This window comes from Thalassophryne amazonica, chromosome 6 (genome assembly GCF_902500255.1).
Source record: "Thalassophryne amazonica chromosome 6, fThaAma1.1, whole genome shotgun sequence".
In the NCBI taxonomy this organism is placed as follows: Eukaryota; Metazoa; Chordata; class Actinopteri; order Batrachoidiformes; family Batrachoididae; genus Thalassophryne; species Thalassophryne amazonica.
In genome coordinates this window covers 69,596,445-69,623,350 of record NC_047108.1, presented here as the reverse complement: position 1 = coordinate 69,623,350, position 26,906 = coordinate 69,596,445, and the positions used below count along the sequence as shown (strand labels likewise).

The following is a 26,906-nucleotide window of genomic DNA, read 5'->3' as shown; positions in this document are numbered from 1 at the left end:
GCTCTACACTGTATTGTCAGAGCAGTTGTCAATCAGGATGTTTGCGATAGAGCAACTGTTGTGACTAAGTAGGCACTAGTTTTAGTTACTGAAAGGTGTGTTTGATAAAGAAAGAAAATTTCTCAAAGTTTGATTTATTGAGTTTTAGCATCCACAAACAGATGAGAAGATCACATGATCTCCAAAAAGGACAGATGTAATCCTAATAAATAGAAAGATGGACAGACTGACAGATTATTGGCATTGAGGGGTAAAAACAAAGAAACTGGTTGATTCTTAAGAGTGCAAACTTTAATGAACAACTTTAAAGCAGATGCATGAAAAGCATTCATGCACAATAATATGTTCAACATGTCAGCTGATGCTGAAACACTTTTTAGACCTTGTTTTTAATTCCATTTCTGCAAATCAGCATCCAAAGCCTTTGTGGTAGGGAATACAGAAAATGTCCGTGCTTACATCTCAAAAGGTCTAAGCTGGTCTAAAATGTATTGCTTTGTTTTGTTTTTTCCTTTTTTTGGCTTGAAGAGCAAATTATAAACAGAACTTTCTGACTTGGTGAAGTAGCATTTTGTTCTACAAACACACACACAAACACGAAGAAGCCTGAGAGCTAAAACTCTGGCAGCGTTTCTGCCCATGCAGCATGTACACAGTTTTGTCTTGATAAACGCACAGTGATCCTGACTCTGCTTACAGTATCATAACCTCCGTTTACAGCAGTAAATATGACAGTCTGCAATCTGTAATGCTTTGATTTATAAAATCAGTTTTCAGAAAGTTGTGATTAAAACATATAAAACTTCATTTGGAACATAATCATTGGAAACTGTGCACTGTTTTTTAATACTTAAGGCAATAAGATAAACATACATGAAAAAAGATATGGAATTCATTTAAGTCTGTAAAAAATTAATCTCAAAGGAACCACTTTAGATTGGAGGCTCTAAATCCACTCTGTTATACATTTAAATATTGATCACAGTATAAGATCTTTTGTAAGTAAACTTCCAAAGGATTTTTTTTTTGCATGCTTTTGAACTTACAAAGATAAATTTGGTAGGTTTTGCAACATAGTTGCATTAATATTAAATATCTATTCAGCTAGAGTATTGTACTGAAGAATATATCCAAGCATGGCTACAGCACAATTAACACTTTATGCACGATAAGCATGTGAAGAGCCTCTGCTCATAAATACGGATTGATTGTGCTATTGTGAAGCCAACATGTGGTCATTGTATTTTTTCCAGCGATAGTCAAAATGTTACTGAAGCTGAATATATTAAGACAATCACAGATCACTAAAGCAACACAAATGCCAAGTGCAGAAGTAATACTGAAGATCACCATTCTTCTAGTTGGTCTCTGCAACCAGATCATACCTGAGAAAACATAAAACACAATTTGTACGCTTTACAATATCCCGTGTAACATAATAAGAGTGCATTAATTTGTTGCTACAGGTCTGCAAAATGACACAGCATTGATGAGAATGTTGTTACCATTGCGTGATACCAGTCTTGAGGTCGAGTTGGTCCAAGTCCAGCTGCAACTGAGGGTGACATAGGAAAAAAAAAACTGAACAATTATGTCTATCTTTTATGGAAGCCCGTTTGTGCCACTTGAAAAAAAAAGGTTTTTTGATTAATTGCGAGATACTATCTCGCAATTCTGACTTATTATCTCACAATTCTGACTTATTATCTCACAATTCTGACTTATTATCTCACAATTCAGAGTTACTATCTCGCAATTCGGAGTTACTATCTCGCAATTCTGACTTATTATCTTATAATTCTGAGTTACTATCTCGCAATTCTGACTTATCTCACAATTCTGACTTATTATCTCACAATTCTGACTTATTATCTCACAATTCTGACTTATTATCTCACAATTCTGAGTTACTATCTCGCAATTCTGACTTATTATCTCACAATTCTGACTTATTATCTCACAATTCTGAGTTACTATCTCACAATTCTGACTTATCTCACAATTCTGAGTTACTATCTCGCAATTCTGACTTATCTCACAATTCTGAATTACTATCTCGCAATTCTGACTTATTATCTCGCAATTCTGACTTATCTCACAATTCTGAGATACTATCTCGCAATTCTGACTTATTATCTCGCAATTCTGAGTTACTATCTTGCAATTCTGAGATACTTTACATTATGAAATGCATTGCCCCTTACCCCACATGGTTATGGAAGCACGTTTGTGGCACTTGAAAAAAAAGGTTTTTTGATCAATTGCGAGATAGTATGTCGCAATTCTAAGATAGTATTATTTCGCCTGCACCAGAGATGGTTCCTTGCTAAAGTTCTTTGTAAAGTTCGGAGGCTTATTTCAATGTCATGCTCCTCATGTAATAGCGTCCGAATCTCACTGTTTGTGAAACCATGCCGAAAATAGCTTTCAGTGATCGAATCCATGGAATGACCATGTGGGGTAGGGGGCAATGCATTTCGTAACGTAAAGTATCTCAGAATTGCAAGATAGTAACTCAGAATTGCGAGATAAGTCAGAATTGCGAGATAGTAACTCAGAATTGCGAGATAAGTCAGAATTGCGAGATAGTAACTCAGAATTGTGAGATAATAAGTCAGAATTGCGAGATAGTAACTCAGAATTGTGAGATAAGTCAGAATTGCGAGATACTATCTCGCAATTAATCAAAAAACCTTTTTTTCAAGTGGCACAAACGGGCTTCCATAATCCTTCTCATATTTCTACTATAACAAGAAGAGCATTTGGTGAACTGCTCATCCACAGCTTTGAAACATTTTATCAGCTACAGTGATCTGTAATTCAAGGCCATACATACTGAATTCTAATCCAGTGACATTTGGTTAATTGTGTGAAATTTCAGACTGTATAATATCAGGTGTAAGTTTGCAAAATATTCGATCGTTTCACATTTAATGTATTATTCTGCACCCTGAAATGCTGCGCGCGCAGCTACACAGATGAGAGAAAGTCGTGTACCAATGATGACGCCAAAATGGGTGAATTTAAGCTACCATACGAAAGTATTTATGTGGATTCTGATACACAATTATCATTTCACATTTGATGGATTTGATAGATTTTCATATTTGATGGATTACTCTGCGCCCTGACCGCTGTTGGAGCGATGCTGTCTTGACGGTAACTGAATTACTTACAGAAAAATAAACCGTGCAAATGATGGAATTGGATTAGAATGGAATAACCCCCTAGTGTCTGATGCTTTGCGGACATTCATGCAGGATTACGGTCGTAAATATCAATTTTACTAGCTCCGCTAATGCTTCGCCGATAAAGCTCAATTTGCAACCGTATAACCAGCATGAACATCTGCAAATCATCAGACACAACAGGGTTATTCCCTAATTTATAGCCCTATTTACATGCAAGTGTAATTTACATAATTAATATATTAAGCAAAAATATAGTCATTCTTGCTTAAAATCTGTCTCCATCATTAGTGTTTTAGAAAGTATTTTTATCAGTTTAATTTATAATTAGAAATTGCTTCAGGCAGAGCTTGACTTCACAGGTTTAACCATTTTGTCGCTCCATGGATTAAAGCAATAGTAAAATTGTTGTGAACTGAGTGGAATAGACTCATGCTTGAATCTGCTGGAAAGCAGTTTCACTGGATATTACAACAAAACACACAAGGACAGTTTGTCTTTGTTCAATTTTCCAAAGGATTGTCATTTGTCAGCACATTGGACTTGAAAGCTCCAGACAAACAGGGCTGATTAAGAGGATGAGGGCTGATTTTAGAACAGCATTCTGAGTGTCACTGCTGCTTTGGAGACTGCTGTTTTGAGGTCAGACAGCAAGCACTGGCAGAGTTTGGAAATGCGGTCAAAAGAAAGTCTTTGTTGAAGCCAAGCTCTGTTCTGAACAAGTTTCCATGACCTGCTTTAAACCTCTGCTGACAGCCAACAGCCTCCAGTCGGCAAAATGCTTTCAAAGAGGAAGGAAAAGAAAAGTTGAGTATGAGTCTGTGTTGAATAATACAGTAAACATGCTTCTACTGACTTGTTTCCCTTTCATACGGTGATAACGTGTACCGCAGGACATTTCTGGTGGTCCTTTTGGCTTCACTTGGGGATACCACTACATGTAGATTTGGCACAAGTTTTACACCGGATGCCCTTCCAGACACAACTCCACTTTACATGGAGAATGGGCAGTGGTGGACTTGTTCTGGAAACAAGCGCAAAAACCTCTGGCCACCATGCTGCTCAAGGATTATTAACCAAGCAAGCAATTCGTTTATTATACAACCCCTGGCAATAATTATGGAATCACCGGCCTCGGAGGATGTTCATTCAGTTGTTTAATTTTGTAGAAAAAAAACAGATCACAGACATGACACAAAACTAAAGTCATTTCAAATGGTAACTTTCTGGCTTTAAGAAACACTATAAGAAATCAGGAAAAAAAAATTGTGGCAGTCAGTAATGGTTACTTTTTTAGACCAAGCAGAGGGAAAAAAAAATGGAATCACTTAATTCTGAGGAAAAAATTATGGAATCATGAAAAACAAAGAACGCTCCAACACATCACTAGTATTTTGTTGCACCACCTCTGGCTTTTATAACAGCTTGCAGTCTCTGAGGCATGGACTTAATGAGTGACAAACAATACTCTTCATCAATCTGGCTCCAACATTCTCTGATTGCTGTTGCCAGATCAGCTTTGCAGGTTGGAGCCTTGTCATAGACCATTTTCTTCAACTTCCACCAAAGATTTTCAACTGGATTAAGATCCGGACTATTTGCAGGCCATGACATTGACCCTATGTGTCTTTTTGCAAGGAATGTTTTCACAGTTTTTGCTCTATGGCAAGATGCATTATCATCTTGAAAAATGATTTCATCATCCCCAAACATCCTTTCAATTGATGGGATAAGAAAAGTGTCCAAAATATCAACGTAAATTTGTGCATTTATTGATGATGTAATGACAGCCATCTCCCCAGTGCCTTTACCTGACATGCAGCCCCATATCATCAATGACTGTGGAAATTTACATGTTCTCTTCAGGCAGTCATCTTTAAAAATCTCATTGGAATGGCACCAAACAAAAGTTCCAGCATCATCACCTTGCCCAATGCAGATTCGAGATTCATCACTGAATATGACTTTCATCCAGTCATCTATAGTCAAATCAAATCAAATCAATTTAATTTATATATCGCCAAATCACAACAAACAGTTGCCCCAAGGCGCTTTATATTGTAAGGCAAAGCCATACAATAATTACGGAAAAACCCCAACGGTCAAAACGACCCCCTGTGAGCAAGCACTTGGCGACAGTGGGAAGGAAAAACTCCCCTTTAACAGGAAGAAACCTCCAGCAGAACCAGGCCCAGGGAGGGGCAGTCCCCCGCTGGGACTGGTTGGGGCTGAGGGAGAGAACCAGGAAAAAGACATGCTGTGGAGGGGAGCAGAAATCAATCACTAATGATTAAATGCAGAGTGGTGCAAACAGAGCAAAAAGAGAAAGAAACACTGGGTGCATCATGGGAACCCCCCAGCAGTCTAAGTCTATAGCAGCATAACTAAGGGATGGTTCAGGGTCACCTGATCCAGCCCTAACTATAAGCTTTAGCAAAAAGGAAAGTTTTAAGCCTAATCTTAAAAGTAGAGAGGGTGTCTGTCTCCCTGATCCGAACTGGGAGCTGGTTCCACAGGAGAGGAGCCTGAAAGCTGAAGGCTCTGCCTCCCATTCTACTCTTAAAAACCCTAGGAACTACAAGTAAGCCTGCAGTCTGAGAGCGAAGCGCTCTATTGGGGTGATATGGTACTATGAGGTCCCTAAGATAAGATGGGACCTGATTATTCAAAACCTTATAAGTAAGAAGAAGAATTTTAAATTCTATTCTAGAATTAACAGGAAGCCAATGAAGAGAGGCCAATATGGGTGAGATATGCTCTCTCCTTCTAGTCCCCGTCAGTACTCTAGCTGCAGCATTTTGAATTAAGTGAAGGCTTTTCAGGGAACTTTTAGGACAACCTGATAATAATGAATTACAATCGTCCAGCCTAGAGGAAATAAATGCATGAATTAGTTTTTCAGCATCACTCTGAGACAAGACCTTTCTAATTTTAGAGATATTGCGCAAATGCAAAAAAGTAGTCCTACATATTTGCTTAATATGCGCATTGAAGGACATATCCTGATCTAAAATGACTCCAAGATTTCTCACAGTATTACTAGAGGTCAGGGTAATGCCATCCAGAGTAAGGATCTGGTTAGACACCATGTTTCTAAGATTTGTGGGGCCAAGTACAATAACTTCAGTTTTATCTGAGTTTAAAAGCAGGAAATTAGAGGTCATCCATGTCTTTATGTCTGTAAGACAATCCTGCAGTTTAGCTAATTGGTGTGTGTCCTCTGGCTTCATGGATAGATAAAGCTGGGTATCATCAGCGTAACAATGAAAATTTAAGCAATGCTGTCTAATAATATTGCCTAAGGGAAGCATGTATAAAGTGAATAAAATTGGTCCTAGCACAGAACCTTGTGGAACCCCACCTTAGTCTGTGAAGAAGATTCCCCATTTACATGAACAAATTGTAATCTATTAGATAACTATGATTCAAACCACCGCAGCACAGTGCCTTTAATACCTATGGCATTCTCTAATCTCTGTAATAAAATTTTATGGTCAACAGTATCAAAAGCAGCACTGAGGTCTAACAGGACAAGCACAGAGATGAGTCCACTGTCTGAGGCCAAAAGAAGATCATTTGTAACCTTCACTAATGCTGTTTCTGTACTATGATGAATTCTAAAACCTGAGTGAAACTCTTCAAATAGACCATTCCTCTGCAGATGATCAGTTAGCTGTTTTACAACTACCCTTTCAAGAATTTTTGAGAGAAAAGGAAGGTTGGAGATTGGCCTATAATTAGCTAAGATAGCTGGGTCAAGTGATGGCTTTTTAAGTAATGGTTTAATTACTGCCACCTTAAAAGCCTGTGGTACATAGCCAACTAGCAAAGATAGATTGATCATATTTAAGATCGAAGCATTAATTAATGGTAGGGTTTCCTTGAGCAGCCTGGTAGGAATGGGGTCTAATAGACATGTTGATGCTTTGGAGGAAGTAACTAATGAAAATAACTCAGAACAATCGGAGAGAAAGAGTCTAACCAAATATCAGCATTACTGAAAGCAGCCAAAGATAATGATATGTCTTTGGCATGGTTATGAGTAATTTTTTTCTCTAATAGTTAAAATTTTATTAGCAAAGAAAGTCATGAAGTCATTGTTATGTGTCGGACGCAGCTCGGAGAACCGACCAGCATTTGAAGGACCCAGTATGAAATAAGCAGAGCACGGTACAAAGGCTAACTGAATTTAATACATAACAGTGATGTGATACAAAATAACAAAAGAATGTGCGGTCTGGCGTGGTGGTGATACGGTGCGCTCCCTGCAGCGCTAACGGTCCGGAGCCAGAAGCCGTTCGGACCCAAGGACCCCGCCGACACCCCCCAGGTGGCCGCAACAAACCGAGTCTGTGAAAGAAGGAACCATTATGTGAGTCCACACTCTACACACAGAGAGACCACTCAAAGGTGTACATAAACAGCAAACACTTCCTGGCTTAATTACTAATCAGCTTCCCAACCTGCAGGCATGGAACATCCAGTTCACAAAACTCCACTGCAGTGGAAGCCGATACATGACTAACGTACAGCTCAATATAATAAGGTGTGAGGGACACCACATTTACTGACTGTATAAACGTTAGTCACAAAATCTAACGTACCTCAGGAAGTGTGCTGACGAGCATGAGACCTCACCCCCTGCTCTTTCACAGACCGTGCATCAAACCCTGGACGTTCTCTGCATCCACTGATGATGAGATGGCTCCCGAGACGACGATCTCACCCGTCTGGTCACAAGGTCGAGTCTCTGGCAAATACACACTGTATACTCCAGTCTTAAATGCCACCATGTTCCAATCCATATAGATGCACCACAGCTGTGAGTCCTGACGAGCCGCAGGTGATCAGGGTGAGGTCCTGATAACCTCAGCAACACAGCCACTCAGTCCCAAATGCAAGCCACCTGGAAGGAAAAACAAAAGACAGAAACAAAAAGGCAGCCAGGCCCCCCAGCCATACAACAGTCATTACTAGTTAAAGTTAAAGGAATACTCGGCTCAATAGAGCTCTGACTCTTTGTCAGCCTGGCTACAGTGCTGAAAAGAAACCTGGGTTGTTCTTATTTTCTTCAATTAGTGATGAGTAGTAAGATATCCTAGCTTTACGGAGGGCTTTTTTATAGAGCAACAGACTCTTTTTCCAGGCTAAGTGAAGATCTTCTAAATTAGTGAGACGCCATTTCCTCTCCAACTTACGGGTTATCTGCTTTAAGCTGCGAGTTTGTGAGTTATACCATGGAGTCAGGCACTTCTGATTTAAGGCTCTCTTTTTCAGAGGAGCTACAGCATCCAAAGTTGTCCTCAATGAGGATGTAAAACTACTGACGAGATAATCTATCTCACTCACAGAGTTTAGGTAGCTACTCTGCTCTGTGTTGGTATATGGCATTGGAGAACATAAAGAAGGAATCATATCCTTAAACCTAGTTACAGCACTTTCTGAAAGACTTCTACTGTAATGAAACTTATTCCCCACTGCTGGGTAGTCCATCAGAGTAAATGTAAATGTTATTAAGAAATGATCAGACAGAAGGGGGTTTTCAGGGAATACTGTTAAGTCTTCAATTTCCATACCATAAGTCAGAACAAGATCTAAGGTATGATTAAAGTGGTGGGTGGACTCATTTACTTTTTGAGCAAAGCCAATAGAGTCTAACAATAGATTAAATGCAGTGTTGAGACTGTCATTCTCAGCATCTGTGTGGATGTTAAAATTGCCCACTATAATTATCTTATCTGAGCTAAGCACTAAGTCAGACAAAAGGTCCGAAAATTCACAGAGAAACTCACAGTAACGACCAGGTGGACTATAGATAACAACAAATAAAACTGTTTTTTGGGACTTCCAATTTGGATGGACAAGACTAAGAGTCAAGCTTTCAAATGAATTAAAGCTCTGTCTGGGTTTTTGATTAATTAATAAGATGGAGTGGAAGATTGCTGCTAATCCTCCGCCTCGGCCCATGCTACGAGCGTTCTGGCAGTTAGTGTGACTTGGGGGTGTTGACTCATTTAAACTAACATATTCATCCTGCTGTAACCAGGTTTCTGTAAGGCAGAATAAATCAATATGTTGATCACTTATTATATCATTTACTAACAGGGACTTAGAAGAGAGAGACCTAATGTTTAATAGACCACATTTAACTGTTTTAGTCTGTGGTGCAGTTGAAGGTGCTATGTTATTTTTTCTTTTTGAATTTTTATGCTTAAATAGATTTTTGCTGGTTATTGGTGGTCTGGGAGCAGGCACCGTCTCTAGGGGGATGGGGTAATGAGGGGATGGCAGGGGGAGAGAAGCTGTAGAGAGGTGTGTAAGACTACAACTCTGCTTGCAGTCCACGATTGCTTTTCCTTAGCCCATTGTAACCTTGTTTTTTTCTGTTTAGGTGTTAATGATGGCTTTCGTTTAGCTTTTCTGTATGTAAATCCCATTTCCTTTAGGCGGTTTCTTACAGTTTGGTCACAGACATTGACTCCAGTTTCCTCCCATTCGTTCCTCATTTGTTTTGTTGTGCATTTTCGATTTTTGAGACATATTGCTTTAAGTTTTCTGTCTTGACGTTTTGATGTCTTCCATGGTCTACCAGTATGTTTGCCTTTAACAACCTTCCCATGTTGTTTGTATTTGGTCCAGAGTTTAGACACAGCTGACTGTGAACAACCAACATCTTTTGCAACATTGCGTGATGATTTACCCTCTTTTAAGAGTTTGATAATCCTCTCCTTTGTTTCAATTGACATCTCTCGTGTTGGAGCCATGATTCATGTCAGTCCACTTGGTGCAGCAGCTCTCCAAGGTGTGATCACTTGTTTTTAGATGCAGACTAACGAGCAGATTTGATTTGATGCAGGTGTTAATTTTGGGGATGAAAATTTACAGGGTGATTCCATAATTTATTCCTCAGAATTGAGTGAGTCCATATTTTTTTCCCTCTGCTTGGTCTAAAAAAGTAACCGTTACTAACTGCCACAATTATTTTTCCTGATTTCTTATAGTGTTTCTTAAAGCCAGAAAGTTGCCATTTGAAATGACTTTAGTTTTGTGTCATGTCTGTGATCTGCTTTTTTTCTACAAAATTAAACAACTGAATGAACATCCTCCGAGGCCGGTGATTACATAATTATTGCCAGGGGTTGTACAAACCTACACTACTAATTAAAGAACAACTACAAATAAACAACAACAACAGCTCTCCAAGGTGTGATCACTCCTTTTTAGATGCAGACTAACGAGCAGATCTGATTTGATGCTGGTGTTAGTTTTGGGAATGAAAATTTACAGGGTGATTCCATAATTTTTTCCTCAGAATTGAGTGAGTCCATATTTTTTTCCCTCTGCTAACAGAACTTGCTAACAGGTGGTCTGGTCGTTAGCTGGTAAGCTTTCAATCTGTGTGTTTTTTTCTGATGCTGTTTGGATATTTATGGAGTATGTTCATGTCCAACTTGGTTTTTCTAATCGTACGAATTTGATACGTGATCCAGACTGACTGTCATGGTAACAGTCTGATATGGGAAAATATCAGACCAGAAATCAGCCAATCAGAGTGCACGAAGCGTCATAGATAAATAATATATAATAAATATATATCTTTATTCGTGGTCCACACAGTTTGTGCACTGGTGCCAAGTGGCGATTTGTTTTTTTACACTAAGTCAGTCATGTCCCCGTGTCTGCAGTTGAAATCAGACTCTCCAATCAAATAATAAGTCCTAATTTTGTGCTGCTGTCATTCTGTGATGTTGCTTCACACTGAGTCAGACAAAGGTGGTTCAACTTCTCACGTCATGGTCAATGCGGTGTCTGGATCAACAGTGGCTAACAAAGTCAACTCATGGTGGATATTTTATGTTAGATATATAAATATTTTGCTGTAAATCTCAATTGCCTGCACCTATATGGATATTTGTATTTCTTTTTGCATGTCTGAGCAAAACTTTGCCAAGGTTTGGAATAATCAATTTTCTTGCACTTTCAGTACAGAATTTAAAATATATTCAGAAATAAATGTAACTATACTAATTCTGTGTAATCAGAATACTGACATGTACAAAGGTGTTGAACAACAACAACAACAACAGCAACAAAACAAAATGTTTTGTATTATGAAATAAAAACCAGACATAAAATGTTGCACATTCATTGACAGCCTTTGGTGAATTTAAAGTACTGTATTTTCTGGAGTTGTTGTGGTCCGTCCCCAGTCTGCACCTTTTGTTATTCTTAGTTGTCCTTGTGGTCTGTCCACAGTCTGTGCCTTTTGTCCTTGTTAGTTGTCTTTGTAGTCTGTCCCCTGTCTGTGTCTTTTGTCCTTGTTAGCTGTCTTTGTGGTCTGCCCCTGGTCTGTGTTTTATCTGTTAGTCATGTGGTTTTTCTGTGTTTGCACACTTTAGTCTTTTTTGAGTTCCACCTTATTTGTTCTTTAGCTTGTGTTTTTTTTACTTTGTGTTTTGGTATTTGATGTTAGTATGTGTTGTTTTCTACTCATCCTCAGGGTTCCATGAGGTTTGTGACACTTTTGTCTTTGTCAGTTTCGGTGTGTTTGTAGGTGTGTCGGTCTCCCTTACACAGCTGCAGTGGTGGGCACAGTTCCGCTAATCCGCTAATTATCGAAGCTAATGTTTTCATTATCGGATTAGCTTTTCAGATAACTTTGAAAACCATCATTGGATCAATTATCTTACAATAAATTTTGGTCCGATAATTTTTAGACCGCTAACATATTATTGCAAGCTTTAACAGTTAATAAACATTTTTAAAGTCTGATATCAAAGATTTTAGACCCTACCTGTTAAATGTTTTGTAGTAGACATACAGAGGACGCAATCAGAGGACAACTGGTCACAAAAGAGAATCAAAATGAGAGCCAAAAAAAAAATTTCTCTTGACATCCTACTATCTAGCCGACAATATCACCCATGTCATCCAGAGGCATACAGTTGTAACTTATGGTTAAAATTTTAACCAAAGTAATTTCGGACAAGTTATTTAAATTAATGTCACATCTGAAGTTTTCTAAAGTGAAAATATCTACTATCTGTTTTAGTTTTAAAGTATTGCACTAATTTTAAAGGTTTTAGTGTGGACATGGTGTGTCCGCACTCCCCAGTGCATTATGGGTACTGTAAAAGTTCACGAAAGGAGAAATGCATTTGAAACACGCTGATCAGGCTCCACATGGACAGCAGCATTAAACCCTTTGTATATTGTGCCCAAAACTCGTAAGTATATTCTCTGGGTTTATAGATGTTGTTATTGTGTTTGTTTTATGTAAAAATGCCAGAAGAAGCTCAGGTTGCTTCTCCATTATTTTCAATTGGAATCACTGTGAGCTGCAATCACTTCCTGTTTGCTATATAATGTCCTGGTTATTGTCCTTCACAACACTGTTTGTCGTCTTTGTTCCCAAGTAATATATAAGATGTCTGAAATTTGGTTTGTGTTTATTAAATTCCACGCAGATTAAACATAGCAGATACGGATTATTTATTTGGAATACTTTGTTTTGGCAAGTTTTCACTGTCTGTATGTACATTTTGGTTGTATAATGTTCATTTACAATTGTCATGTGTTTTCTCTCTGTGCTGTTTAAACTGCAGCAAATCTCTGGCGTGCAAAGGATTATGGGTTAGGGTCTGAGCTTTTGGGCGCCAGTAGATGGCAGTGTTCTATGCATTTTGACCCTGGTTATATCAGACGGTTGTCTAATCACAACTTGACTTTTAGCTTTTGCAAATGGCCTTTTTTTTTCATATGAAAAAAAGGCATATTTTACAAAAGCATATTTATATGTAAACCAACACGTCACATTAACGTGTTTGTTTTTACATAGAATGATTGAGTCAACCAATCAGTGTTAGCGGAGGCTCATTTTACCCATAATCCCTTTGACATCTGTGCGTGTTTGTTACAATACTTCAGAATTAGTGCATTATTTAAAATTTAAAGATATATGTTATATTTTAACTTTGTACAAATGACAGAATTGTCATTAATGTAGGTATTCTATCCAGAATAATTTGATTTATAAATCTAAACCATAAGTAAAAACTGCTTTATTTTCTAAGACCTCTGCCTCACGGCGGAACTTCTATGCAGTTAAGGAATAATTACTTTTTTGTTGTTGTTTTGTTTGTGACAACCTGGTGATCAGGCTCCTTTTGTTGCGGTAGAGTAAAATACATAGTAAACAGGAGCTTCCGGGGGGGCACAAAGAGAGAAGTGGTGATTCATTGTTTGGAATTGTGATCGTGGTGTTAAAACTCAATTTTGAAAGTTAGCGGTTGTCAGTTATCAGTTGGGTGGTTTAGCGGTTTAGCTTCATAAAAGATAACTTTTCAGTTAGCTGATTAGCTGTTATCAAAGCTAACGTTTTGGTTAGCTGTACCCACCACTGCACAGCTGTTCCACATTTCCTAATCACAGCACCTGTCGTTCGTCAGTTCATTTGTGTCACTATTTTAGCACTGCACTGTTCTCCTTTAAGTTGTTGGATTATTCTTTAACACCTCCCATTAGTAACATAAGTGTTAGCATAACACTTATCTAAACTGACTAAGCCAATTGAACTACAAAACACAGTATATCATAACACTAACAACACTGTTAAACAAACATAAAACGTAATAACAATATTTAAAACCCTAAAACCTGAACTCCTGTGATGCATTGCAACACAACGTCCATTGTTTACTGGTTAGATAAAATTGCTAATTTCTTAAAAAATATCTGTCCAGTCAACATTCCGTTTTCATAGTGTTCATTTTTGACCCAAAATAGATAAGCATACCAAACAGCAAATGTCAGCTCTCTCCAGTTTCACTGTGATCAAAGCCATATGCATGCACATACAGAGGCCACTTGGTTATTATAATATAGATTGTCCATAGCGTCTATTAATCCAGTGGTGGCACTCACTTGGTAAACTTCCACTGAAAATTCAACAGCCACCTTTAAAGTTTTTATGAAAAAAGATGCTACAACTGCATGTCAGCTGTTTTGGCTAATCATAAACAAGTGTCTTGCCCACCTTGGCTAGCTTATTAGGGAGTTTCCCAACATACAGTGCATCCATAAAGTATTCACAGTGCTGCACATTTTCCACATTTTTTTAATGTTACAGCCTTATTCCAAACTGGATGAAATTCATTTTTCCCCCTGAAAATTCTACACACAATACCCCATAATGACAATGTGAAAAACTTTTTTTTTTTTTTTTTTTTTTAGATTTTTGTGAATTCATTAAAAACAAAAACCTAAGAAATCATATGTACATAAGTACAGGCAACCAGAAAGTATTCAGTATGCCCTTCATTTTTTTCACATTTTTTTAATGTTACAGCCTTATTCCAAATTGGATGAAATTCATTTTCCCCCCCTCAAAATTCTACACACAATACCCTATAATGACAATGTGAAAAAGGGTTTTTTTTTTAGATTTTTGCGAATTTATTAAAAACAAAAACCTAAGAAATCACATGTACATAAGTACAGGCAACCAGAAAGTATTCACAGCCCTTCATTTTTTTCCACATTTTTGTTATGTTACAGCCTTGTTCCAAAATGGATGAAATTAAATTTCCCTCAAAATTCCACACACAATACCCCAAAATGACAATGTGAAAAAGGTTTTGTTTGTTTGTTTGTTTTAGATTTTTGCAATTTTATTAAAATAAAAAAACTAAGAAATCACATGTATTTACAGACTTTGGCATGAAGCTCAAAATTAAACTCAGGAGCATCCTGTTTGCACAGCTTAACTGGAGTCCACCTGGGGTAAATTCAGTTGATTGGACATGATTTGGAAAGACACACACCTACATATAAGGTCCCACAGTTGACAGTGCATGTCAGAGCACAAACCAAGCATGAAGTCAAAGGAATTGTCTGTAGACATCCGAGACAGGATTGTCTCAAGGCACAAATCTGGGGAAGAGTACAGAAACATTTCTGCTGCTTTGAAGGTCCCAATGAGCCCCTTGGCCTCTATCACCATTACATGGAAAAAGTTTGGATCCACCAGGAGTCTTCGTAGAACTGGCTGCTCATCTAAATTGAGCAATCAGGGAGAAAAGCCTGAGTCAGGGAGGTGACCAAGAACCTGATGGATTAGAGCTCCATCATTCATCTGTGTAGAGAGGAGAACCTTCCATAAGGACAACCATCTCTGAAGCAATCCACCAATCAGGCCTGTATGGTAGAGTGGCCAGACAGAAGCCACTCCTTAGTAAAAGACACATGGCAGCCTGCCTGGAGTTTGCCAAAAGGCACCTGAAGGACTCTCAGACCATGAGAAAGAAAGTTCTCTGGTGTGATGAGAGAAAGATTGAACTCTCTGGCGTGAATGCCAGGCGTCATGTATGAAGGAAACCAGGCACCATCCCTACAGTGAAGCATGGTGGTGGTGGCAGTATCATTCTGTGGGGATGTTTTTCAGCGGAAGGAACTGGGAGACTAGTCAGGATTGAGGGATAAAATAAATGTACTCAATTTTGGAATAAGACTGTAAAATAACAAAATGTGGAAAAAGTAAAGCGATGTGAATATTTTCCAGGTGCACTGTATTTGATATTGTTCCTGTGTCATTTATACCACCTAATTGTGGTTTTATTCTATTGTTTGCTATAGTGTGTGCTCAATGTTTTTAAGAAAGTTAAAAAAAACAGACTTTCAACATGAGGTCCATATGTAATATCAGCAGTAAATAAAGTGAGCAGACCCGTCTCCTAAGATCGATGCGGAGTTGATTAAAAAAAAAAAAAAAAAAAACTGGTATGTTTTGGAAAAAATGCACCAAGCTAGCCAGATTTCTTCAGAAGTTATTGTTTTGCTAATGTGACAATGATTATTACATAGGTTGTTATTGCTATTTTGGATCCCACTGTGGATTATTGTAAAATTTTCAAAACAGGATTTCTCACAAAAAACCCCATTCATTAAATGTGAATAAAGCAATCAGAGACTTGATTGCTAGTAATGTTTTAATATGATTTGGGTTGTCCAATAAATAAATAAATAAACAAATAAATAAATAATTAAATAAATACATCTTTAATTCTCCCTATTGCATATAGGAAAAATTGACCCAGAATGCATTGCATCATCAACATCAGTTTTTGTTTTTTATGCAGATAAAGACACTTCTTGTAGCAGTGATGATTTTCACTTAGCAGCGCCTGGCTAATGCGTTTTATTTTGTCATTATTTTTAGTGGCTGTTTAGTGTTACTTTCACCTGCGTTATCTCCAAGTCTGTCATTATGGAGGAGCATGAAAATTTCAGGAATATGACAGTCCCACACCTGAAAAAAATTCTCGCGATAAGAAGTGTTCCCTGGAGTGGAAAACTATGCTGGGAGCCGATGAGTCTCTCAGAGAAAGCTGTACAAGTTCATCCGATTTTGGAGAAGTGTGACCACGAAGAGTCAGAGAGAGAAAGCGACGGTGGCTGACAGCAGAGGACAGACCTGTTTGTATTCATAAGGGGTGAGCTGTGACGTGGACACAGGATTTTTACTTACCGCCTCATTGACAGTGGACGGCCAAATGAAAGAATCAAGCAACACAAACATGACAACGGCTATCGGGTGTTTACTGACCGTCATTTGGAACTTGTACAACTTGGATTTATCGAAGGGGACACTGACTTTGCTTACATATGAAGCCATTTGAAACCGGTGTCGCAGACTGAATGGTCTGCCCTAAAAATTGGTCTGCCCTGCCTACACTGCGTATGCATCATTTTGCAGCTCAGCAGCTCGTCTGAGAGTGATCAAATGGATTAATGGGATTATTAACCATCAGATGACAAGGTAAAACCTCTTAAATCATTCTAAAGTCAGTTTTAAGCAGAAACGAGGCAATATTCAGTGACGCTTTGAAATGACGGATGCGCAGTGAATGCACCAGCTAGCAGCCCGTGTAGCTGCGGCACTCTGATCGCTTCCTCTGTCTTTTATGATGAAATAATGCGGAAATGATTGTTGTACAAAAGCTTCAGATATTTGTCCTTGAGATAGATGATGACTGGAGTGCAGTTTGTAGCAGAAATGAGGTGTTAATCCATGAACCGCAGCTAATGACGCACATGCAGTGAAGGTAGGGCAGACCGTTTTTTAGGGGGGACCGTTCGGTTGGTGACACCAGAGCAGTGGCTGCTGTGTGCTAACACAGGAGAAGTAAAATCAGCGGGCTGTGGTTATGTTTCAGGATATGTTGGGTAGCATTACTTTGAAAGAATACATTTGGATTACTTGTAATCTGACTACTTTTGGATTACATTTCAAAGTAATCCTACCCAACCTACGGCTTTGTTTGTGACTATCCAATCTTATTTAGACAGATCTGATGGTTTTTTTTTCTCTCAATACTCCGCATGTCACCACGGAGCTGGAAACTGGTGAACCTCAGAAAATTCAGGCAACAACAAATATTGCGCCCCCCTATGGTGCTCCGTAAGTACCTGAATGGCGGTAGGGAGAACTGAGAGCCATAGCTGATTGTATTAATACCTTTCCAATAAGCTCCCTCTCTCTGCTCATAAAGGAGACACTGTTCTTCACAGACAAGTCCAGCCTTCTCTGCATGGACTCCTCCAGAGACAAATCAAAGTCAAATCTATAGGGAAAGAAAGAAAAAGGACAGAGAGACGAGACATTAAAGACCAAAGGTTTCTTTCACTAACATGTGAGTCAGATTACCTTTCATTGAATTCTGGGTTGAGGTCTCTCTTCTTTGTGGCAGTTCTCCTCTTGGTGGTAGACTTCTTATCTGGCAGCAGGATGAAGGACACATAGGGGTCTGCACCATCCTTGGAGCAAGCTGTCAGGGCTCTACGCGCACGCGCGCGCGCACACACACACACACACACACACACACACACACACACACACACACACACACACACACACACACACACACACACACACACACACACACACACACACACACACACACACACACACACACAAAGTGAGTGCACCAACTGATATCCAGGTAAAAATATAACCTGTGACCAATGTTTTATGTAGAGACCTGCACGAGTGAACGGTGATGAAAAGTCTGCTCTCCTCAGTGGAGTAGGCAAGTGTAAGCTTTACTTGGCCTGTTGTGTTTGCAGGTTCGCTGACTCTAAAAGTGATTACAGACATATTGACATTTTTGAGTGCACAGAGAAGTCAGACTCCCACCAAGGCATTGATAAACAGTGTTTAAATAGAACAATCTAAAGTGGAAGATGCTCTGATGACACTTTGTCTAACTCACATGGAGAATCCAGTTCTGTGTTTCAGGTCAAGATGGGACGGATCCCATTTGGGAATGACATGAACATTTTCATCTCCGCTGATGTCATCGGCTGTGTCTCCTGGAGCCTTGCGACACAATGCCAGCTGAGTGTCCAAGATCTGCGGGACATGAGTGTCCTCCATAAAACATCTTTTGACTTCATGTCACACTGCAAACCTGAACAAGTTAGCAGAACTCAAAAATATTGAGGTAATCAATTGCTACAAAGTTTCTGAGTTCCTAAACTTAAAAGTCAGTTAAAGGTTTCAATTATATGCTACTTGTACTTCATGATTACAATTAAATTAAATTGTTCATTAAATAAAAGTAAGTCCCTTCAGCTACTCTCTTGTTTTTTTTCATTCGGGGTCACCACAGCAGATCTGAGGTGGATCTTTATGTTGAATTAGCACAAGTTCTATGTGAGATGCCCTTCCCGACACAACTCCACATTACATGGAGAAATGTGGCAGGGGTGGGGTTTAAACTGGGATCCTTGTGCACCAAAACCAAGCGCACTAACCACTTGGCCACCACCCCTGCTAAAGTGTTCGTTAAGTCATCTAAAATATTTTCATATATAATTACTTAATTCTTTTAAGTTGTGCATAAGGTATGATTTGAAGTTTTGCTTACTTAATACACAATTAGTTCAAGTCAATCAAAAATTCTGAGATTAATTTACTCAAAAAGCTATACCATGTTACACAAACTTGAAATATTTAAGTAAATAGAATGTTGTCTTTAAACCTTGATTTTACACAATTACATTTTTTTAATTAATTTCAACATTCGGGTTCACAGTGCAGGTAAATGAGGCAATTGTATAAAGTACAAGCTTGGATGAAATGAAACAGCTTCCATTATGAGATTCCTATGGAATAATTAGTATTAATTTTGTCACCTGTTTTCATTAATTTAGTCTTAGTCTTGTGTCAAATGTCCTTACTAGTTTTAGTCATATTTAGTCATTCACATACCATTTTTATTTAGTCATATTTTAGTTGACTAAATGTCTGTTAATTTTAGTCTAGTTTTAGTCAAAAGAGAACTGAATGTAATGTATTTCAGTCAAGACATTTTAGTAAAAAATGGTAAAAAAAAAAAATAAATAAATAATTATGTCTGATATAGTAATCAGACATAAAAATAAATAATGAATGAATAAATAATGAATGTTAAAATGACCTGACAAAACACACTTGTAATGGTGCAGTCAGAAGTGTCAAAGGCTGCAATGAAAGACCACAGATATTTGCATTATGAAGTAAAAACAAAAAGCATCATCTAGAATTACACTGTTATCAGCAAGTGCCCATCCAGTGTAGTCAGTACACTTTTTTGGCATGAACTTGGGCCACCTACATATATGTGTGTAAGATCTGATTTAAAACAGGTTTATTTTTTCTTTTTACAAAGTGCAATGGAGAGAGAACAGCATGGCGGAAGGAGCCAACCAAGAGGACTATGTAAAGAACCCAAATCCTTCCAAACACCCCATGATGTGAAAAAAGTCACCAAAGATATGTTGTGAAAAACTTCAACAAAGACCCTGAGACCCAAGTCACCAAAGACCCTGTGATTAAAATCACCAAAGCTATGACCACTGAAGACCTCTCACAGGTTTAGCTGGATGAGTTCCTCAAGGTTAAAGAGGAACAACAACATCTGAAGGAGGAGTTGGAAGCTGTGAGGAACACCACTGAGGCAAAGCAGGCTATCACTGAGGCTATGAGAGCACAATTTGAGAAAGGCCTGCAAGCCAAAGAGGCAGAGTACCCAAGAAACCTGGAAGCCCCCAAAGCTGACTGCAGGCAAAAGGACAAAAAACAAGAATCCCAGTTCCAGAAATATCACAAGCCCAGGAGCTCCAATTTAAAAAGGAACGTGAATCCAAGACGGACAGATCTTGGGTTGATATTTTTGGTGGTGTTTGTTTTTTTAGTGGTTTGTCAGCAAAGTTTGTAACAAACTGAAACAGATTTGACTAACAGAGGCAAACATCTGCCTTCTGCAAGACTTTTGCCAAATTTGTCAAGACTGCAAACTGCAATGCTTACAAATAAATGTGACATATTTACAATGTTCATCTGCTTTTCATATTACAAATTCTTATATATTGATTTTGTGAAGAAACAAATGTGAGTTCTCTTGTATTTTATAAGAAAATAAGGTTCTTTTTCACTTCACTTTTCATATGTGCTCTATCTGCACGTGCAGATAGAGCACTGATTATGATGCCCGGCACCGTGCAGTGTAATAGTTCTGGTTCTGGTACCAGTACCTGGAGTGTGGCTCTCAGTAATATTTGGCTCTCTGGCAGAGCTCCGTCCAGGTTCAGCCAGCGGTCCAACACCAAACCGGGCTCAACCAGCACCTCTCTGAGAGGAATCAACAAGGAACCCAGCGCTTGGCCCCAATTGTGGGAGAGCTAAAGACAAACACACATCTGTGCAGAAAACCTCCGCTGTGGCCCAAAATGACTTCAAAAGTTTAATAAATGGTGCAGAGTGATTCAGACAAAGTGAATGATGATGATCACGCTCACTTTAACTGTCAGCGTTTCCTCTCTGGGGTCACGAACTAAGAAGTGAAAGGCTTCATCCCATCGAGGTGATGTTGAACGCTCACATACCTTCAAAAACAACAACAATGAAAAATCTTAATTCATGACTTCTGTGCAAACATTTTCTTTTTCTGTAACCAACAAACTAAATTAATAAGTCATACCTTGGTTCGGTGTGCTACATTTTTGAGGGTAATCTCTGCCCCAGCCTTTGGCTCCTTTCCGCTTTTCTTCAACTGAAATGGCATCAAAACAAAATGTGATCAGCAGCAGCTATTATAATAAACTAGTATTTTCATTAATAGTGGAGAATTCTTTCAACTTCTAAAGACAACCTGATAAATGTGTTTCTATAGCATCACCAAATTACAGTTGTGAACAATCAGCGCTGCAAAACACATGTTTTAATATGTAGTATGCAATTTTTGATTTTTTGAGTAAAATGGTCAGAAATGTCAAACCCCACAATGCTAAAGAAACTCACATTTAAAGGTGCTGGACTGCACAATCAGTGAAGCAAAATGCATCACAAATGCCACAACACCCATTTTCAGCTGTACAGCACAATTGTTTTTTTAAAAACCATTTGTATTTCTTTATTTGCAAACTTTTAAAAACAAAGTTGTACAATAAAATAGAATAAAAACACTGAAAAGAGATAAATAATGCTAAAAACTTCACCAGGCCTTTACCCTGTACACAGGTGTGTAATTATAATCGTACATTCTTGCTTGCTGAGCAAATTTACCTCACAATTATTTCTCCTTGCACACAGTTCTAAAATTTGTTGTGCAATTCTGAGTACCTCTTCATAAAAATTATGCTGCCAAGAGGCACAAACATTACTAATATCACATTGAAATTTATACAAAGGATATCTCATGTTAGCACCAATTATGGAATGGGAGCCTAAAAGGCCCATATTGCTAACTGTACTTACAGCATCATTATTGCTATTACATATCTTATCAATTAATTTTATACAAATAAAGCTCAACACTCATACAATTTGTAAGATGTGGCAAAATATTACAATGTGTGAACAATGACATGTGCTATGACAATGCCGACTGGCTGACAGCGGAGAATCTGAGGACACACCTTCAGTAACTCTGAAGGTGTGTCCCTTTAACTGTAACTGTAGAGCAGGTAGTCGAATGGATAAGGAGCTGGACTGCCAACATGTAGACCTAGGTTCCAATTCCACTCATGCTACCTGCCTTTGTCCTTGGACAAGACACTTAAAGGACATGTTTCACAGAATTCATAACAACTCAGATTTTGGTTATTAGAGGCCATGTGATGATATACAGTAGTGTTCAAAATAATAGTAGTACTATGTGACTAAAAAGATTAATTAAGTAGATTCTCACAAATCCAACAAGACCAAGCATTCATGATATGCACACTCTTAAGGCTATGAAATTGGGCTATTAGTAAAAAAAAGGTAGAAATGGGGGTGTCCACAATAACAGTAGTGTGGCATTCAGTCAGTGAGTTTGTCAATTTTGTGGAACAAACAGGTGTGAATCAGGTGTCCCCTATTTAAGGATGAAGCCAGCACCTGTTGAACATGCTTTTCTCTTTGAAAGCCTGAGGAAAATGGGACGTTCAAGACATTGTTCAGAAGAACAGCGTAGTTTGATTAAAAAGTTGATTGGAGAGGGGAAAACGTATACGCAGGTGCAAAAAATTATAGGCTGTTCATCTACAATGATCTCCAATGCTTTAAAATGGACAAAAAAACCAGAGACGCGTGGAAGAAAACGGAAAACAACAATCAAAATGGATAGAAGAATAACCAGAATGGCAAAGGCTCGCCCATTGATCAGCTCCAGGATGATCAAAGACAGTCTGGAGTTACCTGTAAGTGCTGTGACAGTTAGAAGACGCCTGTGCGAAGCTAATTTATTTGCAAGAATCCCCTGCAAAGTCCCTCTTAAATAAAAGACATGTGCAGAAGAGGTTACAAGTGCTGTGACAGTTAGAAGACGCCTGTGTGAAGCTAATTTATTTGCAAGAATCCCTCGCAAAGTCCCTCTTAAATAAAAGACGTGCAGAAGAGGTTACAATTTGCCAAAGAACACATCAACTAGCCTAAAGAGAAATGGAGGAATATTTTGTGGACTGATGAGAGTAAAATTGTTCTTTTTGGGTCCAAGGGCCGCAGACAGTTTGTGAGACGACCCCCAAACTCTGAATTCAAGCCACAGTTCACAGTGAAGACAGTGAAGCATGGTGGTGCAAGCATCATGATATGGGCATGTTTCTCCTACTATGGTATTGGGCCTATATATTGCATACCAGGTATCATGGATCAGTTTGGATGTGTCAAAATACTTGAAGAGGTCATGTTGCCTTATGCTGAAGAGGACATGCCCTTGAAATGGGTGTTTCAACAAGACAATGACCCCAAGCACACTAGTAAACGAGCAAAATCTTGGTCCCAAACCAACAAAATTAATGCCTCGCAGATGTGAAGAAATCATGAAAAACTGTGGTTATACAACTAAATACTGGTTTAGTGATTCACAGGATTGCTAAAAAAAAGCAGTTTGAACATAATAGTTTTGAGTTTGTAGCGTCAACAGCAGATGCTACTATTATTGTGAACACCCCCTTTTCTACTTTTTTTTTTTTACTAATAGCCCAATTTCATAGCCTTAAGAGTGTGCATATCATGAATGCTTGGTCTTGTTGGATTTGTGAGAATCTACTGAATCTACTGGTACCTTGTTTCCCATGTAACAATAAGAAATATACTCAAAACCTGGATTAATCTTTTTAGTCACATAGCACTACTATTATTCTGAACACTACTGTATATTAAGTAAATCCCTTCAGCTGCTCCCTTGTTTGCACTCGGAGTCACCACAGCAAATCTGAGGTGGATCTGTATGTTGGTTTGGCACAAGTTTTACACCGGATGCCCTTCCTAACACAACTCCACATTACATGGAGAAATGTGGCAGCGGTGGGGTTTGAACTGGGAACCTTCCGCACTGAAACCAACTGCACTAACTGCTTTTCCACCACCCCTACCACATGTAATGATGAGTCCATGTGATGGTAGACCGGTGTCACAGACCGAACGGTCCCCCCCAAAAATCGGTCCATCTTTTGCATCTGCGCATGCGTCATTTCGGACCAGAGCAGCACGTCTGAGACAGATTCTTTTCACCCAAAGCAACCAAATGGATTAATGGGATTATTACCCATCAGATGATAAAGGTAAAACCTCTTAAATCATTCTAAAGTCACTTTTAAGCAGAAATGAGGCCGTTTTAAGCAGAAATGAGGCAAAATTCCGTGACGCTTTGAAATGACCAACGCGCAGTGAACGCATCAGCTAGCAGCTCATTTAGCTGCGGTGCTCTGATCACTTCTGCTGCCTTTTATGATTAAATAATGCTGAATTTATGTGGAAATGATTGTTGTACAAAAGCTTCAGATATCTGTTGCTGAGATAGATGATGACTGGAATGCAGTTTGAAGCAGAAACAAGATCTTAATCTGTGAACCGCGGCTAATGATGCATGCGCAGATGCAAAAGGCGGACCGGTTTTAGGGTGTACCATTCGGTCGGCGACACCGGTATTAATTTGTGCACATCTGTAACCCATCTCTAAGCATAAGCCAATCAAAACAAACAGCTATGGAGACTGCCACAAACAAAGTACTTGTTTTTCCGCAAGTTTCCGACAGTGTTTACATCACTCTGAGCAAACGTCTCATTGAGCTGTGGAAAGGAATGCGCACCAACTGCTGCTAACAGAAGCACAAAAATTTCAACAGCAATATTTCCAACATCTAGATCCCTTCATACACATTCACAATGACACAAGGATGCATTGTAGGAGGTTGTGACAACAGCTACAGTGATTCCATGTTGCCAAAAGAGTGCCTATATATTATATTGATAATAATATACTGTCCCTTATCCATTGCAATTAGTGCTGTAGCAGCGCTGTGAATTAAGTGTAAAGTTTTATAGTGATAACCGTGCTAATTTCAATGCAATCATAGTAACAGAGTAGCTGTGCTCTTCACTGTGAGAAGAGGGGCTGCGCATGCATGTAGATCAGTCATGAATGCAGCCTGTTAAAAACAGCCAGAGAGACAGCCCATCTTCAATGCAGTAATGGTGAAAAGTAACTGTAACTGGAAAAGTAACTGTTTGAGTAGTGTAGCAAATGCAGCTGCATGTTTGGGCAGCCTGTAAAACAGCGTTGTGTAGAGTTCCAGCTGCACGTTCATGGTGCCACTTATTACCGGGATAAAACAATGTCATGTAGTATTCCAGCATAATGGTCACAGCGCTAGTTATAAGCAGGTTAAAACAGCATCATGCTCCAGTACAGACAGCAGACTCCATACATGTTGGGATCCAAAATCTGACAGATGCTTTCAAAAAATGAAGAGAGTTGAGGGTGAAGTGTCCGTCGTCTCCTCTCTGTACAGAGCTCACTGAACTGAGCAGCATACTTGATACGTGTGTACAGCTGCAAGCAGATAGAAAGTCCATCGCTCCGGGAAATAAAAAGTACTGTATTCCACACTGTTTCAAAGCATCTGCTCACCACGTCAACTGATCTGAATACTGAGCCATCACTTTGGAATGAATGGTCAGCAGTTTCATAATCTGATGTTGCAATGTTCATTTCGCTCTGTCATAAATGCAAAGTTCAAAATTTTCTTGAAATGCACTTAAATGAGAAGTTGACAGTCACTGCGTGTGTGGATACTCTTACAAATACTTTGATGATGAGTTGCTGTATGGTACATCAAACAATATAAGACATGTCCTTTAATCTGCATTGTCTCAGTCCACCCAGCTGTAAAAATGGGTGCCAGCCTCATCTGGGGACATAAATGTGACGCATCATTGTAAAGTGCTTTTAGTATCTCCTAGATGGAAAAGTGCTATAGAAATGCAGTTCTTCTTAACTGCTGGATCATTAAAACATTTAATGAGCTCTTCCTCGTATAAACACCAATAATTTCAGTGTTTCATAAAATAGTTTTTGAGTAATCCTGCTGACAGAGGAAGAAGCACATATGTCCTGGGTTGGCATAACGAGTGTGTCTCAGCACAGGACAGTGCCCTAAATGACACAATATCATAAAGATAAATTACTTCTCTGCTCCTTGGAGCAGAGGAAAAAAATCCATCAACAATAAACAACAAAGCAAACCCCAAGGACTTATAGATGTGATCTCACCGGTAATCCATGAGCACGCTCTACATACACAAACAGCACAGCCACCGATGGCACAACCTTGTTCTGGTAGGACTGCTGGGACTGGTACTGCAGTACCTTTCAGAATAGAGAAAATGTCACATTGAGTGAGTCAGCGAGAGAAATAAGAGAAACATTCATGTTCAGATTTACTGGTACCCCGAGAACCAATTAACTTGGCTACAACAGACAGATGTTATTTTACAGATGTAGTGATGGACTGGCTACAAAACCTGACTGATTTTTAAGGAGAGAATTTAAAATAGGTTCAGAAGTCACAGAAGCTTATAACACCTTCAGCGTTGTCTTGGTGGCTTCAATAGCTAGTCTCCTTCTTGGACTTTCACTGATTTTGAGAACTGCCTCCTCCAGCCATACAGTACCTTCAAATACTGTTTGTATTTCGTAATCATTGATGTAAATGAAGTCCAAGATATAATCATTGACTTGGAAATGTTCATGTAGCCATCCCCTGACTTGTCTAAAGAAAACACGTGTATCCAGCATACAAACGATAGTGCATCCGGAAAGTATATGCAGTGCTTCACTTTTGCCACATTTTGTTATGTTACAGCCTTATTCTAAAATGGAGAAAATTCATTTTTCCCTCCCTCAAAATTCT

The 26,906-nt window shown here is 38.8% G+C and overlaps 1 protein-coding gene across 1 annotated transcript in view; it reads right to left on the bottom strand.

Annotated features, from left to right (window-relative positions):
- Positions 1-269: 269 nt before the first annotated feature.
- The window catches only part of esyt1a (extended synaptotagmin-like protein 1a), a 71,380-nt gene continuing 44,743 nt past the window's right edge, over positions 270-26,906 (bottom strand). Inside the window, exons 22-31 of the mRNA XM_034172422.1 lie at positions 26,267-26,362; positions 21,209-21,280; positions 21,027-21,113; positions 20,763-20,909; positions 18,458-18,597; positions 18,227-18,322; positions 17,893-18,024; positions 17,704-17,809; positions 1,506-1,555; positions 270-1,385 (exon numbers count right to left, since the gene is read on the bottom strand). Coding sequence (XP_034028313.1) covers positions 1,358-1,385; positions 1,506-1,555; positions 17,704-17,809; positions 17,893-18,024; positions 18,227-18,322; positions 18,458-18,597; positions 20,763-20,909; positions 21,027-21,113; positions 21,209-21,280; positions 26,267-26,362 — 954 coding nt within the window. The 3' untranslated portion in view covers positions 270-1,357. The remainder of the gene's footprint in view (positions 1,386-1,505; positions 1,556-17,703; positions 17,810-17,892; positions 18,025-18,226; positions 18,323-18,457; positions 18,598-20,762; positions 20,910-21,026; positions 21,114-21,208; positions 21,281-26,266; positions 26,363-26,906) is intronic.